The 16,392-nt window shown below is 40.5% G+C and overlaps 1 protein-coding gene across 8 annotated transcripts in view; it reads right to left on the bottom strand.

Annotated features, from left to right (window-relative positions):
* WDR33 (WD repeat domain 33) overlaps positions 1 to 16,392 on the bottom strand; it is a 110,684-nt gene that overhangs the window by 33,805 nt on the left and 60,487 nt on the right. The window contains exon 8 of one of the 8 annotated variants that reach the window (XM_039489664.1): positions 1,917 to 2,201. The exons of the other annotated variants lie outside the window; for them this stretch is intronic. Coding sequence (XP_039345598.1) covers positions 2,125 to 2,201 — 77 coding nt within the window. The 3' untranslated portion in view covers positions 1,917 to 2,124. Of the gene's footprint in view, positions 1 to 1,916; positions 2,202 to 16,392 lie in introns of those variants that run through there. 8 annotated transcript variants of the gene reach the window in all.

Here is a 16,392-nt window from a genome sequence, read left to right as displayed (position 1 = left end):
CTAGCCTCTTTAATCTTTCCTCGTATGGGACCCTCTCCAAACCCCTAATCATTTTAGTTGCCCTTTTCTGAACCTTTTCTAGTGCTAGAATATCTTTTTTGAGGTGAGGAGACCACATCTGTACACAGTATTCAAGATGTGGGCGTACCATGGATTTATATAAGGGCAATAATATATTCAGTCTTATTTTCTATCCCCTTTTTAATGATTCCTAACATCCTGTTTGCTTTTTTGACCGCCTCTGCACACTGCGTGGACATCTTCCGAAAACTATCCACGATGACTCCAAGATCTTTTTCCTGACTCGTTGTAGCTAAATTAGCCCCCATCATATTGTATGTATAGTTGGGGTTATTTTTTCCAATGTGCATTACTTTACATTTATCCACATTACATTTCATTTGCCATTTTGTTGCCCAATCACTTAGTTTTGTGAGATCTTTTTGAAGTTCTTCACAATCTGCTTTGGTCTTAACTATCTTGAGTAGTTTAATATCTGCAAACTTTGCCACCTCACTGTTTACCCCTTTCTCCAGATCATTTATGAATAAATTGAATAGGATTGGTCCTAGGACTGACCCTTGGGGAACACCACTAGTTACCCCTCTCCATTCTGAGAATTTACCATTAATTCCTACCCTTGAAAAAGGTGGCACATTATTCTCACTATCCAATGTGGCTAGAATAAGTAGTATTGGCTTAAAATGCAGCAGGGACAATACTCATTCTCCTAAGACAAATTAAGCAGTGGAACAAGTTATCAAGAACAGAGTTTGGGGCAACCATTGCAGCAGATATTGAAGATTATTATATGTATTTATCTGCCAGAGCGGGTATAAAAATAATTAAATATGTAGTACAACAGTATGATGGGGAGGGATATATTGAATATTTGTAACCAAATTATTCTATGTTTAAGAGAAGGTGGTAGTGTGAAGTGATGGGTTGGTTTTGTGTGTGTTTTGTTTGGTTTATTGATTTAAAGAGGTTTAAATGGCAAAATGTACGACATGAAGTGTAAAGTATTTTGTAACAGAAATATTGAAATGTATAGTTTCTCTCCATGACTCAGTCTGTACTTGAACATAGATGCTGTTTTTGAACGTACATTGGTATAGTTACTGCATGCTATGGGATCACGTGATTGTATAGTACGTAGTGATTTTTGGAGAGCTGATTGTGTGGGGGGTTTCAGGAAAGTATCTCAAAAGTCCATTCCAGTTCTGGCTCTACATCTAGTGCTTGGTTGTAGGGATCAGAATTAGAATTAAAATTAGAACACATATGAAAGATTTCTGCCTAGAGGTAGAAAATAGGTTTTAATCACATTGCCATATAGGAAATGCCTGGCAAAAATTCTGAATGTCATTACATATGCCTAGATATATCACCAGAATTATACCTTCTAACCTCTGAAAGAGAAGTTGCTGCAGTTAAAGTCTGTTCAGAGAGTAAACGCCTGTTGTGGAGTCATAGGAATATGTTCCCACCAAAAATGTTTAGTTATTATACTCATAAGCAGATTCCTGAATCTAGAAAGCATATTTTAAAAATTTAGAAAATAAAACAAAAACCAAAAACATCTTTAGAGAATCTGGTACTCTTAATAAAGTGCATTAGTACCAGACATACAAAATGGATACAGCTAAGGACATGGAGAAGAGGAGATACTCCCCGGTAAGGTACATTGAAGTACTCAAAAAATGTGTGAAAAATCAGAAGAGGGCCCTGAGCACCTTGGCAATGCTCTTAACACTTGCTAACCAAGGAGCAGAAATCCCCAGACTGGACTCAAACTCTGATCTTACCCATGGTACTAGGACACAAGAGCACGTGAGCCATTAGGCCAGTACAAAAACCCACACCAACCAAAAACAAAAAAACAAACAAACAAAACAAAATACATTTCAGAGGAAATTAAAGCTTTTTTGGGGGGTGGGAGTGGAGGGGGCTTGGAACAGTTTATTGTTGTCTTTGATTGTGGTCTTCTGTTACATACGCTGGAGCCTAATCCTTCCCTTGTTAACCAAAAGAGTCAATGGCAGCTTTGAGTGTATAATGCTGGCTTAGGCCCCTGAAAGAGAATTCTACCATGCCTGTAGCTACTCAGGTTCCTCATTTCTCCTACCAATTCTTCTTAGAGAATAATTTTCCTCCTATATAGCCACTTCTATGAAGACCATGATTACAAGAACTTTTTCCTGCAAAAGGAATGGATGTTTTATGTCATTTCATACATAAACCAAACAATGAACTACCCTCCTACACTAACCCTTTAATGCCCCTTTTAAAAATATAATACATTATAAAAAATTATAAAGGAAAAAGAACACGGTGTGTTCCATGCCACCCACCTACCCTATAACTTAACATGTAGTTCTACATCTCTGTTGCCTGTTACCTCCCACAACATCCCACTGTCATATTTAGTTTAGTTTTGAAACAGTGGCCTCATACACCAGTGCACCACCTTCAAGATCTGAGGACAGTTAGTTTAATTTAAAACAGTAATCCAGGTGAACCTATCAGGCAAATTAAGTTCCTTGGACAGTCTACCACTTAAGTAGAGCAACATATTGCAAATGTATTAGTAACTTCTCCAATGTGTAGATTACCAAACATCTACTTAAGCTTATCCCACCCAACAGTTGTTACATAATTAATTTTGTCACAAATTTTCTCAAATAAGATAAAAGACTGAATAAGGAAAAACTAATGAACAACAAAAATACCTAACTGATCTGAGGCAGCTTTGTAACAAACCTGCTTGGAATGGCAAACTTGTATTCACTGAATTCTGTGTTTTACTTCTTTGTAATTGTGAATCGCTATATAAATTAGCATGATCACTTAAAAAAATACGACAAAGCACTAACATTCACTGTGTTGAGGTGATGCAGCAAGAAGCTACTTGAGGGACATGGGGGAATATCCAATCTTTACTCCACTGTGAAAAGTAGTAGTCGTGCATCAAAAACATAAAAAATAGATTTAAAAAGGATTCCAGTCTCAGAAATCCATAGTCATGACAATGTGCTGACAATGAACTAAAACTGTGCTGAAATTTTTTAAGGAATCAGATAGAGTAGCTAAAAAAGACAGTATATTTGAGGAATTGTATATCCACAAATAGGAAAATAAGTAACTAAAATAAGGAAGCAGGGGTACATAAATAAAAATTGAAAGGGGGAAAAGTCCTGTCTTGAAACTAAAGCTGCAGATCTGAAATCTGCTTCAAGTGAAAAGACTTTACAGATACAGGTCATCTAAAGATTGCAGAAAAAGTGCACTAGTTCTAGGCAGAGAAAATTGTTCTATTTTTCTCTTGTAGGAATCTGTCCTTCAGTGTTATTCCAAAAAATCAAATAGCTAAGAGGTAGCTGAACATCAGTCCCACTTGGGAAGACTAATATAATTATGGATGCTCACTCTAACTCAAATTAAAGTACAACCAGAAAAAGGTTGACTCTCATGGACGAAAGTAACAGCACCTGTGTTTAGCAAGACGGTAGCAGAAAAATCATAAATATGTGCCTATGTTCCTCGGGCAAATCACAAGAGGAGCTGAAAAATCATTTGCCACCTAACTCAAAAAATATGTATTAATATTGTATTAAAATATAAATATTATAGCTTCAAGATTACATTTTAATTTTCAAAAGATTTTAATTCATAGCGGCTACTCTGTAACTGGGGTATTTTAACCTTAAAAAAAACAAAAACAAAACCTTGAGATGTTATAGACCCTTCAATATCTCTTATTTTAAAGTGTCAGTTAAAATAGTTATTGCTTTCATAAACAAAATACACCTTCATCAGATTATTCCATGCCCATGGACTACATAGAATTCCCATTACATAATAATTATTTATCTGATGTGAGTGGACTGTGCTACAACTGGTACTGACTTGTGTCATGGAGAATATCAATGCACACAAGACCGAGGTTTAAGGAGGTTATATAATAAGGCTGAGAAATATTTAAATTTCAAAAGTAACAGTCCCTCTCTATAGGAGACTGGGCAGCATGGTCATGTATATGCTCCATCAGTACCCTAGTTTCTCCAGAGATAGTACATCCTAAAGCCTGATTGTGCCTCTACATTAGCAAGACTGTGCAAGAGAACACAATGGATTTTAAGTGCTACTACACAGGGCTTGGCTACATTTGTAAGTTACAGTGCAATAAAGGAGCCCCGGGCGCACTAGCTCACTACCCGTCCACACTGGCAAGGCACATAAAGCGCTCTGACTCCGTGGCTACAGCACTGTTGGTACTCCACCTCGGCGAGTGGAATAATGTTTGCTGCGCCCCCGCTGGAGCGCCATGGCACCAGTGTGGACAAGGTGTTGCATTACTGCGCTCTGATTAGCCCCCAGAAATGTCCCATAATCCCCTTAAGTCAAGTGGCCACTCTTCTCATTGTTTTGAACTCACTGTAGGAATGCGGATATGCCATTTGAAAGCTCCATTTCTGATAGCCAGCTGCTTATCTGCTCCGAGACAGATAAGTGTGCTCTGAGACAGATTAGTGTGGAATGCTGAGAGGTGGGGGGGAGGGGGAGTCTGCTGCTGTCTGAACTTACAAGACAGCATGCTGACATGCTCTCAGCCCCAAAAAACCCCACTCTCCCCCCTCACATACTCCCTGTCACACCCCACCCCACCCCCATTTGAAAAGCATGTTGCAGTCACTTGCATGCTGGGATAGCTACCCATAATGCACTGCTCCCAATGCTGCTGCAAGTGCCGCAAATGTGGCCACGACAGTGTGCAAACAGTTGTCAGTGTGGACAGACTGCAGAGCTTTCCCTACTGCGCTCTCCGAAGGCGAGTTTAACTCACAGAGCTCTACATCTGCAAGTGTAGCCATGCCCATAGTTTTTTCAGTAATGTGCATCGTGGATAATGGCTACGCACCTTACAAGCACAGGCAACACACTGGAATTTACTTCTGCTTTATCCCATTCAGTCAAGGTTATGTGATGTATGTAAACATTAAAAACGTAAACTTTTTTTTTTTTTAAGATAACGTGAATGATCTAACATACAGTTTTATGGTGAATGGCTCCTGGAAAAGAGAAACAAGAAAAATTTTTGCAAGAGTATTCTGTTTGACTGGTAATAAGATACACATGGCCTTTCATCACTAGAGGTCACTGGTTCAGATTGTTAGTGGCCAGAACTAGTTACTATCTGATATCTGCTCAGTTGAAAAATATGTGAATTGGTTGTCCCAGCAGAGTCACTTGCGTTCAGTTAGCCACAATAATAATTGGAGATATACCTATCTCCTAGAACTGGAAGGGACCTTAAAAGGTCATTGAGTCGAGTCCAGTCCCCTGCCTTCACTAGCAGGACCAAGTACTGATTTTTGTCCCAGATCCCTAAGTAGCCCCCTCAAGGATTGAACTCACAACCCTGGGTTTAGCAGGCCATTGCTCAAACCACTGAGCTATCCCTCCCCCCCAAAGAACTAGCAACACTGCTGGGATTATCAACAAAGCACCCTGGACTACCTTGGTATGAAGTCTGAACTATCTTTTCACTGCTAGGTATGTTCTCTTCCCCTTCTAGGTCAGGACTGAAGAGCATTTCCATTTCCATAGCTAACAATCTGGCACTTTACACAACATTAAATTCTCTTGATAAAATTTAAAAATCAAGGAAAAATTGCTTATTTTCAAACCAGTTATCTTACCATTTTTGTTTAAAAAGATGCAAAAAGTCTCCTCTCTTCAAAGTGTGTAACAAATATTACGGTTAATAGCAATTCTCTGCACTGACAGTACAAAAAAATCTTACAGGGAGAAGGTGTTGTGTATATAAGTTATTCATTACAAATACTGCTGTTTGTATTCTATTGGGACAAAATTATTCATTTGGCCAACAAAACTTTTTTCAAAACAGGGGTTAAAAAACGCTTATGATTTTATGGTGAATAAACAGTTTAGACAACCCTCACCCCAAAATAATTAAGTGCTATAACTTGTTGGACGTTCCACTGATCTTCAACTGAGAGGGGACAGAGTTCTGTAGAGACTTTACAGCTAGTGCAAAGACAGCCTCAAGGGCCACAAAGAAACTTAATTAGTTCTGTCCCAGCCTCCCCATCCAAAGTAATAAGGAACTGACATCTTCAAGATGAAGCTGTATTCTGCACCCTAACTAGCAATTGTTGGTAGGCCTGAAAAGCTTTTACTATTCTTTGAAGTAAGGAAGCAGGGCCATTATGTAAGGAAAATAGAATGAAAGAGTTGAGGAGGAAGTATATAATAGAAGAAAAAAGGTTTGGTACATTCCCCCAACCCTTCTGTCTATCCATAAAGAAAGTGAGGGTGTTAGCAACTGCTCTGGACCTGCTTGTCACATCTCTGGGAGTTGTGACTCAAGTTGAGAATCCATGATCTAGGAGTACATGTGCAATAACAGTGTAAACCAGCTGGGCAAAGCCAGACAGGTCCATCTAAACTTAGAAGGAAATAAGGATAGGGAGGAAGGGGACTACCCAGTGTATGCGTAGGACTGTTTGTATGAACAGGTAATTATGTCACATTCTATTCAAATTGTGTGCTCTCTGGGGCACTGCCACAGCATGCAATCTCAGGATTCTACAATTTGAAAGGGGGGTGGGGGGGCGGTCAATAAGATGACCATCAGATCTGCTGGGTGTTTCCAGTGCCAATATAAAGGCTCAATGGCTAACACACATCCTTCTATTGTTACGGTGCTATCAGAGGAAGCTTAGCAGCTGTGGTAGTCTTTCCACTAGACCTTCCCATCCTTTTTATATGAAATTTTGCATATTTGAGGAGTACAAGAGACTCTTCCGCACTTTAGATGCATGCCTTGATTAGATCACATTCAAATCAAATGATTGTATATTAAAATAATCCACAAGTGCACTACCCCTCTCCCAAGAACTCCATCAAAAGCTCCCCAATCTCTGACCCACTGATCCCCAGCGTCTGGTGGAAGTGTGTATTTCCTCCAGACATTGATAATGGTTATCATAAACAGAACCAAAACACGAGTTCTTGCTGTGATCATTTGAATGTTTGCTCCTTAGGTTGCATGTTCAAATGTACCTTTGTAAGTAATTAGCATAGTTAAATGCACTAGCGCATTTCTTTGCTCCTAAAACAAAATGCAAGAACAAAGTTAAAGGAACAGTGACGTTAATGCTTTTAACAGTTAATGTTAGTGCAGGGGTAGTACACTTAAACACAAAGGTCAGAAAATTCAAATGTTAAGGTTCTCACAGCAATATCAACTTTTGGAAACAGACCATTTAAAATTTGGTAAGGGCTTCTACACATTCTAGTGTATCTGCGGGATAATGCATGAGGGGAAGCAAGAATGACAACTCTTTGTGGGCTTTTTTTAGTTCCCCAGTATGCATGTAGTTTTGGAGGTATCTAATGACTTAGAAAACTTCTGTTTCACTAGTTCGGAGGAGAAGACTTGCTCTCTGTTTATCAGGACTCATTATTACATGTCAATATATATGTCTTCATAAGTGAAGAACATACCTGGGGAACCTTTTAGTCTCCAATTGTGGAGATCTCTTATAAAGACTTACTTTGTCATTTACGGAAGGAAAAACAGCTTATACTATGAAAAAAAAGTATAGCTAAGTATAGATCAGGACTTTATAATTAAACTCCTATTTTCAGATGCTTACAAATTCCCTAAGAAATTCACCCATGGACTGAAATTCCTTTGTTTGGCCTCAGCCCAAAGACAGATTTTTCCCTTACAGAAAGTTTGAGGAAAATCCCTTCAGTTGTTTTCTGGAATGAAAAAACATCCAGAATGTTGAGCTTTTTTTTGGTACACCAATAATTCAAAGACCTAGAGAAGCCTTCTAAACTAGGCATAAAAACAATCCTTACTGGGTTTAAAAAAAAAAAAAAAAAAAAGCTATAGGGGATTGAAAAAATTTAAGAGCATGGTAAGATTTTAGCCGATTGTTGTCTCCATTATATCATCATGATGTGGTATCCCAGGGTACGTCTTCACTACCCGCCGTATCAGCGGGTAGCAATCGATTTCTCGGGGATCGATATATCACGTCTCATCTAGGCGCGATATATCGATCCCCGAATGGGCTCCTGTCGACTCCGGAACTCCACCAACTCGAACGGCGGTAGCGGAGTCGACATGGGGAGCCGCGGACATCGATCCCGCACAGTGAGGACGGTAGGTAATTCCATTTAAGATACTTCGACTTCAGCTACGTTATTCACATAGCTGAAGTTGCGTATCTTAGATCGATTTCCTCCCGTAGTGTAGACCAGCCCCCAGACTACGACTACTGATGGGAAAACATGAAGGACAAAGATTGTGAATGTCTTAGTACATGGGTTCTTAACACAAAGGTCACAAAACAAGTGTTAGGGGGCTATGTCCTTTCCATACTCTTAAATGTGAGGTTCTATTACCTCAGCAGAAGAGGTCTTGGTATGAAAACATTTGAAAGCCACTGTCTTAACAAATCTGTGAGCCTTCTACTGCTCCTTACAACATATAAAGACAGCTTTAAACTTTTAAAGAATTTTTCACTTTAGCAAAAATCAGGAAGCTCAAGGCTTAATATTTACAATAACTTTTGGTGGGTTGAATAGGTGACAGCTAAAACACTGAACCCTCAGTGCATTTTTCTCAGCCCTTTCCTCGCCTCTCAGTTGAACTTTGGAAAAGCTGCATCTTAATTTATAGCCTGTTTGGATGTCACCATCCCACTCCAGTCTTCTAAAGCAGTGTTTTTCAACCTTTCCAGACTACTGTACCCCTTTCAGCAGTCTGATTTGCCTTGCATACCAAGTTTCTCCTCACTTAAAAACTCTTCAGCTGCCAGGCTCTGAAGGGTGGCAATACCAAACTCTGCCATCCTTACTTCTGCTCTGCCTTCAGAGCTGGGCAGCTGGAGAGCAACGGCTTTTGGCTGGGGCGTTCATGTTGTTTGTGGCACTAATTTAAAAATCCTGCTCCCCTCCCACCCCACAATATCCATGCCCACCTGCTCCCACATGGTTTGTTGAATTTTTATCCCTCTCCCGCTGTTATGGCAGTGGGTCCTGTGGGACCCACAGGATCCCAGTCCTGCTGAAGGGCTCTAGAACCTTTTGTAAAATTAGGGAAATGAGATGAGTTGACATACCCCCTAGAAGACCTATGCGTATCCCCCGGGGTACACATAACCCTGGTTGAGAACCACTGTACTAAAGAGATCTAATGTATAAAACAAAAGCTGGTTTTTAAGCTACAGAAATTAAATAAAAAACCCACTGTTAAATACTTAGCATTCAAAAGTCAGGGTTCACAGTGTAAAAGTCATGTGCCCATTACACACAAAAGAAAGTTACTTATCTATCATTCTTTTTTGAAAATACTACATAGAATAGCAATTCTCCTGTCTGAAGCTGACAGAGCAACAGAGGCCAAGAACTCCTCTTGCTTTAAGGTTTATTGGCATTATGAGGCACTGGCAGTCAAGAGGGCTTTGGCACCCTCATATACTGACCAATCACCAGTGTCTCAGTTTCTTCTAGAACTTTCCAAGTCAGGTCCTGAACTACATAGGGAGCAAAAGCTCCCTTAAAAAGCAGATTATAAAAACAGGGGGAAAAAGTTACCATTTTCCAAATATGTAATACAAGAAGCATCTCAAAATAATAGTTAAAAACGTACCCCCAAATTGTAGGGGAAATGGGTATTAATCCTGTACGATACCTACAAAGAATCAGAACAAGTAACTTCCTCATCACTGAAGAGAACACATAGGATACCCTTGAAGACTAAGGCCCTGTCTACACTAGAAAGTTGTACCACTAACTACGCTGATGTAGTTAAAGCTATATAACCCCCTAGTGTAGATGCAGTTATGCAAGCACAGCTATTCCCATACGGGCAGAATAATTATACTGTCATAAGTCACCTTTATATTGGAATAGCTGTGTCCACATGAGGGCTTTTTACCGGTATAATTATTGGTTTAAAAAAATAAAACCACCACACCCCTAACTGAAATAGTTATACTAGTAAAACGTTCAAGTGTAGACTAAGCAAGGTCTACACTACAGACTTCTGCCGGCACAGCTGTCAGTTAAGGGCATGAACAGGCATGATCTCTGACCTGCCAACACAGCTATGTTGAAGACCCTAAACACAGTTATACCAGCAAAACTGCACTTTTGCCAGTATAAGCTGCAACTGCACTAGGCATGTTTTACCAGCATAATATACTGGTATAGGTATACCAGCAGAGCACTCCTAGCACAGACCTGGCCTAGGCCATAGTGTGGATGCAGTTATATCAATATAAAGGTTCTTTATACTTACAAAGCTATTCCCATATAGGAAGGCAGAAGACCTAAGTCACTTCTATATCAGTATAACTGCATCTACACTAGGGGCTGTACAATTATTTTATTTAACACACACACACACACACACACACACACACCCCTAACTGAATCAGTTACAATAAAACGTTCAAGCATAAGTCAGGCCTCAAAAGTTTGAGGAACATATCAAAATAAGGTCCTACAGGACTAGAAACGGTAGGTTTATGTACTTGATAAGGGAGGAATACCCACTCTCCAACAGGAATCCAGTACTTTCTTCTAGCTAGGAAGAGGACATTACACTTTATATTTGTGACAATTTAATGTAGAAGAAAACTATTACAATCTGTTTTGGAGGTTTTTATGGCTCTCTCTGGAGTCTTAAATAATAGCCCCAATAAACTTTTAAAATCTCTCAAACATTGGTTTTAAAAATGTTTTTCCATCTGTAACATATAATATACACAAAATATATTGTTTGACAGTAAAGTTTTATCAACACTCTGGATGATCCCCTTAACTCACTCATAGCTTTACTACTCATGAGTGAGCCATACAGCCAACTCAAACTCATGCAAACAAAACCTCAGACATAATTATGTATTCCACATTATATATAATACACGCACACAAAATAGATCATGCCTCCAGAAATAAGATACAAGATTATTGTATCTCCACCTCATAAAAGGTGTGTCCTCCAGCAAAAAGCAATTTAAAAAAAAAACTGGCAAAATGAGATATTCTAAACAAGAATAAAACTTGATATCTGGGAAAGTTTTCGCACCCCCTACTTTGGAAATGGGTTTCTACTAATTGGCTAACTCTAAGCAATCATGCTTTGTACAGATATGCAATGATAACTATGGGGCTGCCAAGCATACATCTTGAGCTGAAAAAGACCAGAAGCTGGCTATTAGATCCAAGCAGGCAGAGATGCAATAGGCAACTATTTACTATAACAACTCTGGATATTCTTTTTACAAATGTCCAATTGTTAAAAAAGCCTTTGTAGGTTCTTGGCTTCAGCAATATCTTATGGCAATGAGTTCCTGTCTAATTGTGTCCTGTGTTGTGGAAAAAGAATTTATCTTCATTAGTTTTTATTTTGTCCCTTCAACTGAACCGAGTTTATTCTTGTTCTTGTGTCACAAAACCAGGGAGATCAGAAGCCCTGACTCCAACTTTTCTATAGTTTTAACATGGTCCCTCTTATTTGTCTCTTCTCTAAAGAGAACAATTCCAATTTCTCTTCAAATGAGAGCTATTCTATGCCCAATAATTCTTGTTACTTGTTTCAGAACGCCTTCTACCTAATCCTACAACTTCCTTTTTGAGACGGAGTGACCCAGTACTGAATACAGTATTCCATGGGGGCAAACCACTGATCTATATAAAACGGCATTTGCTGTGCTATTCTCCATCCCATTCCTTATGCATTTTAACGTCTTGTTTTCTTTGGTTGTGTGTATTGTTTTTTTTAAATTGCAGCTGTATATTGAGCACAACTCTTCATCATGCTGGTCACAAAGTGATGCAACGGTCCTTTTCCCAAGCTGATATAGTTAATATAGAAAAGTTGTCTCCAGTGTATTGCAGATATATAGGAATTAACTAGATAAGAACAGTGACTCATCTAGTCCAGTATTCTGTTTCTTACAATGGTAAATACTAGATGCTTCAGAGGAAGGTGCAAGAAACCCCCAAAGGGGACAATTATTGAATAATCTGCACATAAGGAAAGTTTCTTCGTACCCTCTGCCATTAAAAGTTGGCTCTTGTACTGAAGTATCAGGGTTTTATTTCCTTTCCAAACTTGGTAGTTTTTTTTAAATCCTGCTGAATTCTTGACCCCAATGACGGACTGTGGAACGCATGGACAAAGAAATTATGAGTATTTCTACAAATTTTAAATTTTCTGTCTAAAATTTCATTAAATGTCCCCTTCCCTCTTGTATTATGGAAAAATTTAACTAGAAGTACCCAGTCTAACTCCTTTACATTATTTCTTACTTTGTATATATTTATCGTGCTCCCTTTTTTATCTCTAGTCTAGACTAAACACTTGTAATCTTTTCATTCTTTGTACAGAAGTTTTTCCATATCTTTAATTGTTACCACCACTTATTTCTGAATTCCATCCTTTTATGCTTTATTTTTATTTATTTTTAGATATGGTCACCAGAACTGAACATGGTATTCCAGGTGATAGCTACCACTGATATATAGTTTTATATACAGAGCTACCACTGATTTATAGTTTTTATAAATTTATTCTGTACTTCAATATGAGCCAAATGACTACAGTCCCCATGTTTACCTGTAGACATGTGCGTCAAGGGCATTGAGCTCGCAACAGTTGGGTGCCCTCTATTAGAAGCCACCTAGATCAGACGCATGATCTTTCATCTCTCCTGACATTTTCTGAAAAAGAGTCTTCCATGGTGTTCCTTTTCTCCACAACTCTACCCCACCTTTACTCATGGAAGCCTGGAAGTTCACAACTAGAGCTGTTTGGAGGGTTTTTGACTAAAATGCTTTTTTCTATTAAAAAAGTTGCCTACTGTGAAGTTATGAGTCTGATCTAATATCTCATTGAAGGTAACAGGGCCAGAGTTAGTTAACTCACAGACTGACCTGACCCACGGCTGAACTTTAGAGACTTGTTAGGAAAATATGTAAATGAATAGAGCTTTTAAATGCAAGCCTGCATTGTTAGAGGTAGAAGGCGACATGTTTGCTCAGGTCTTGTAATGTAAGCAAACAAGTCTTGTCTATTGTTATAGCTTTAATTCAAAGATCAAAAAAGGAATATTAACATTTATGATACTTGAGTGAAATAGTATTATTGTTTATATATCTCTTTGAAGGTTGTGGTAACCTGTATCTGAACTGTTTAATGGATAAATCACCCTGTGCTAAGTGCCAGGATGTTTGGGAGGAGGAGAGTTAAGCCTATTGTTTTCTCAGGCCCAAAGGCTGCTGGAAATGTATAAGAACCCTGGGACACGATCCTGCTTCATCTCAGATCTGCTTTGGGTTTCAAGAGGGGGAAAACCTTAAGCCATAAGGATTGAGATCCCCAGTCACTGACTGGAGTCGCCCTGAATATGGACATTGGATTATAACCTCTGGACTATTTCCAAAAGGACTTTTGGCAACTACAAGCTCATCTCTACTATGTACCTGAACCTCAAGAACTGAATTCAAGTCTGTATGTATACTGGTTAAAAGATCAACACTCATTCACTTTTTTTTTTTTAAATAAATTGTAGCTTAGTTAATAAGAATTGGCTATAACGTGTATTTTGGGTAAGATCTAAGTTATAATTGGACCTGGGTATGTGGCTGATCCTTTGGGATTGGAAGAGCCTTTTCTTTTATATGATGACATAAGATTTTCAGTAATCATCATCGTATCTCACGTGTATGTCTGGACGGAGGCCTGAGGCTGGGCACTTTAAGGTGTTTGAACTTTTAAGTAAACAGTGAGGTACTATAGAAGCTGTTCTGTGCTGGCTTGGTAAATCTAAGTACTGGAATAACCACCAGCTTCTGGGGTTTGTCTGCCCTGTTTTGTTTGCAGTTTATCCTAATTGATTGACCTCAGCTGGCTCCCATGGGCAGCACCGTCACACCTACCTCTCATAACTCTTGTTCTTCAAGGTGTGTCGCACATGTCCATTCCAACTTAGGCGCGCGAGTGTCCCGAGCTCAGCCATCAGAGATTTTTTCCCCCTACGGGTATCCGTCGGCTCAGCTCTGGTGCCCCCTGGTGTCGCACACTCATAAAGCCAGTATAAGGGGCCCTGTCGAGCCTCTACTCCTCAGTTTCTCCTTACCGACCACTCCAAGAATGAGGCCGGTGGGTGGGTTTTGGAATGGACATGCGCAATATATCTCAAAGAACAGTTACGAGAGGTAGGTAACTGTTTTTCCTTCTTTGAGTGCTTGCACATGTCCATTCCAACTTAGGTGACTCGCAAGCAGTAATAACAGAGGTGGGCTTGAAGTTCAAGGACAAGCTGCCTGTAGAATGCTTGGCCAAAGCAGAAGTTTTCTCTAGCTTGCTGTGTGATAAGATAGTGCGCGGAGAACGTGTGCACTGATGATCAGGTTGCTGCTCCACATATGTCCTGCACTGGAACTTGCGCTACGAAGGCCGATGAAGAGGCTTAGGACCTTGTAGAGTGAGCAGTAAGTTCTGGCGGAGGGGGAACGGCTGCAAAGTCGTAGCATGCTCATATGCAAGAAGTGATCCAGGACGAAATCCTCTGGGCAGAGATGGGAAGCCCTTTCATTCTGTCCGCTATTGCTATGAAGAGCTGTGGTGATTTATGGAACGGTCTGGTCCTTTCAATATAAAAAGCCAGAGCCCATCTGACGTCCAAGGAATGTAGGTGCTGCTCCTCCCTAGTTGCATGAGGTTTAGGGTAAAAGACTGGCCGAAAGATTGGTTGGTTGCAGTGGAATACAACCTTTCGAAGGAATTTAGGGTGCGCCCGAAGCTGTACCTTGTCCTTAAAGAAAACTGTATAGGCTGGCTCTGCCGTAAGGACTCGGAGTTTAGAAACCCTTCTGACCAAAGTAATCGCCATCAGAAATGCTGTTTTCCATGAAAGATGCAGGAATGACCACATTGCCATTGGTTCAAACGGCGGTCACATTTGAGAGGACGAGGTTCAAATCCCATGAGGAAGTGGTTCCCTCACTTGAGGGAATGCCTTCTCCAGACCTTTGAGGAAATGAACTACCATTTCATGTGAGAACACTGACCTATTATTAGGGTGGAATACTGAGAGAGCTGTCAGGTGGTCCTAAATGGATGAAATGGCTAGGCCCAGTTCTTTCAAAGACAGGTGGTAGTCCAAGATGAGTTGAATCAAAGGTTGCATCAGTGGAACCCCATGACCAGAGAGAAAAATGTTTCCACTTTGCATTGTAAGTTGACCTTATGGAAGCCTTCCTGCTGCACAGGAGAATTTTCCAGACCTGTTCTGAACAAGCCTGCTCATTGGGATTCAGCCACGAAAATACCATGCCATAAGATGGAGAGAGCTGAGGTTCGGGTGGAGCAACCAACCATGGTCCTGCGAGATTAGGTCTGCATACAGCAGAAGCTCAATCGGGGTCTCACAAAACAGGTGAATGAGTGAGGTGTACTAATCTTGCCTGGGCTACGCTGGTGCTCTCAGGATGACTCGAGCTCAGTCCTGCTTGATCTTTGTCAACACCTTGTGCACCAACGAAATGGGTGGAAAGGTGTAGAGCAGGAGACGCAACAGCTCAGCAGAAGCGCATCTGTCATTGAGCCTGGCCTGTGGCCCCTCAGAGAGCAGAACTGCTGGCTCTTTCTGTTGGAACATGGGGCAAAGAGATCTATGTGGGGAAAGCCCCATCTCCGGAAGATGTTCATTGTGACATCCAGATACAGGGATCACTCATGGTCAGTGCAGAAGGATCTGCTGAGGCTGGAGGGTGAACTGGACGGTGTATCTGACCTCCACTGTTTTTAAGACCCAACGGTCAGAAGTTAACTGTTTCCTAGCCTCAAGGAAGTGGGAAAGAGAATTGGAAAAAATAGGGGTAACTGGATCACGAGAGCAGAACTGGTATACTGTCCTCAACAAACCCATCAGAATGAATGCTTTGAGGCACCTGAATGGCGAGGGGCCACTTGAGAGGGCCCCGCCGAGGAGGAGGAAGGTGGATGTGACCAGCACCCAGAGCTTCTATTCCTTTGTCTGCTCTGGTTGCATCTCTGGTGAGAATAGAAACAGACAAACTGCTGAGGCTTATATGGTCTCCTGGGCTGAGACTGCAAACCCAGGGATTTCAGAGTTGCTTTGGTGTCCTTAACACCGAGAAGCCTAATCTTGGTTTGTCCCCCAAAAAAAGTGAGGGCCCTTCGAACGGTAGGTCTTGCACCACTTGCAAGCGTCAGGGTTCCTGCAAGAGGTCCAGCAACCACAAGCTCCTGCGCATAGTGATTGCTGTGGTCATAGATCTGGCTGCTCAGTCCAGGGCATCAAGGGCTGCCTG

Source organism: Mauremys reevesii, linkage group 9, assembly GCF_016161935.1.
Source record: "Mauremys reevesii isolate NIE-2019 linkage group 9, ASM1616193v1, whole genome shotgun sequence".
In the NCBI taxonomy this organism is placed as follows: domain Eukaryota; kingdom Metazoa; phylum Chordata; order Testudines; family Geoemydidae; genus Mauremys; species Mauremys reevesii.
Note: the sequence above shows the minus strand (reverse complement) of the source record. Positions and strands in the feature narration are given on the sequence as shown.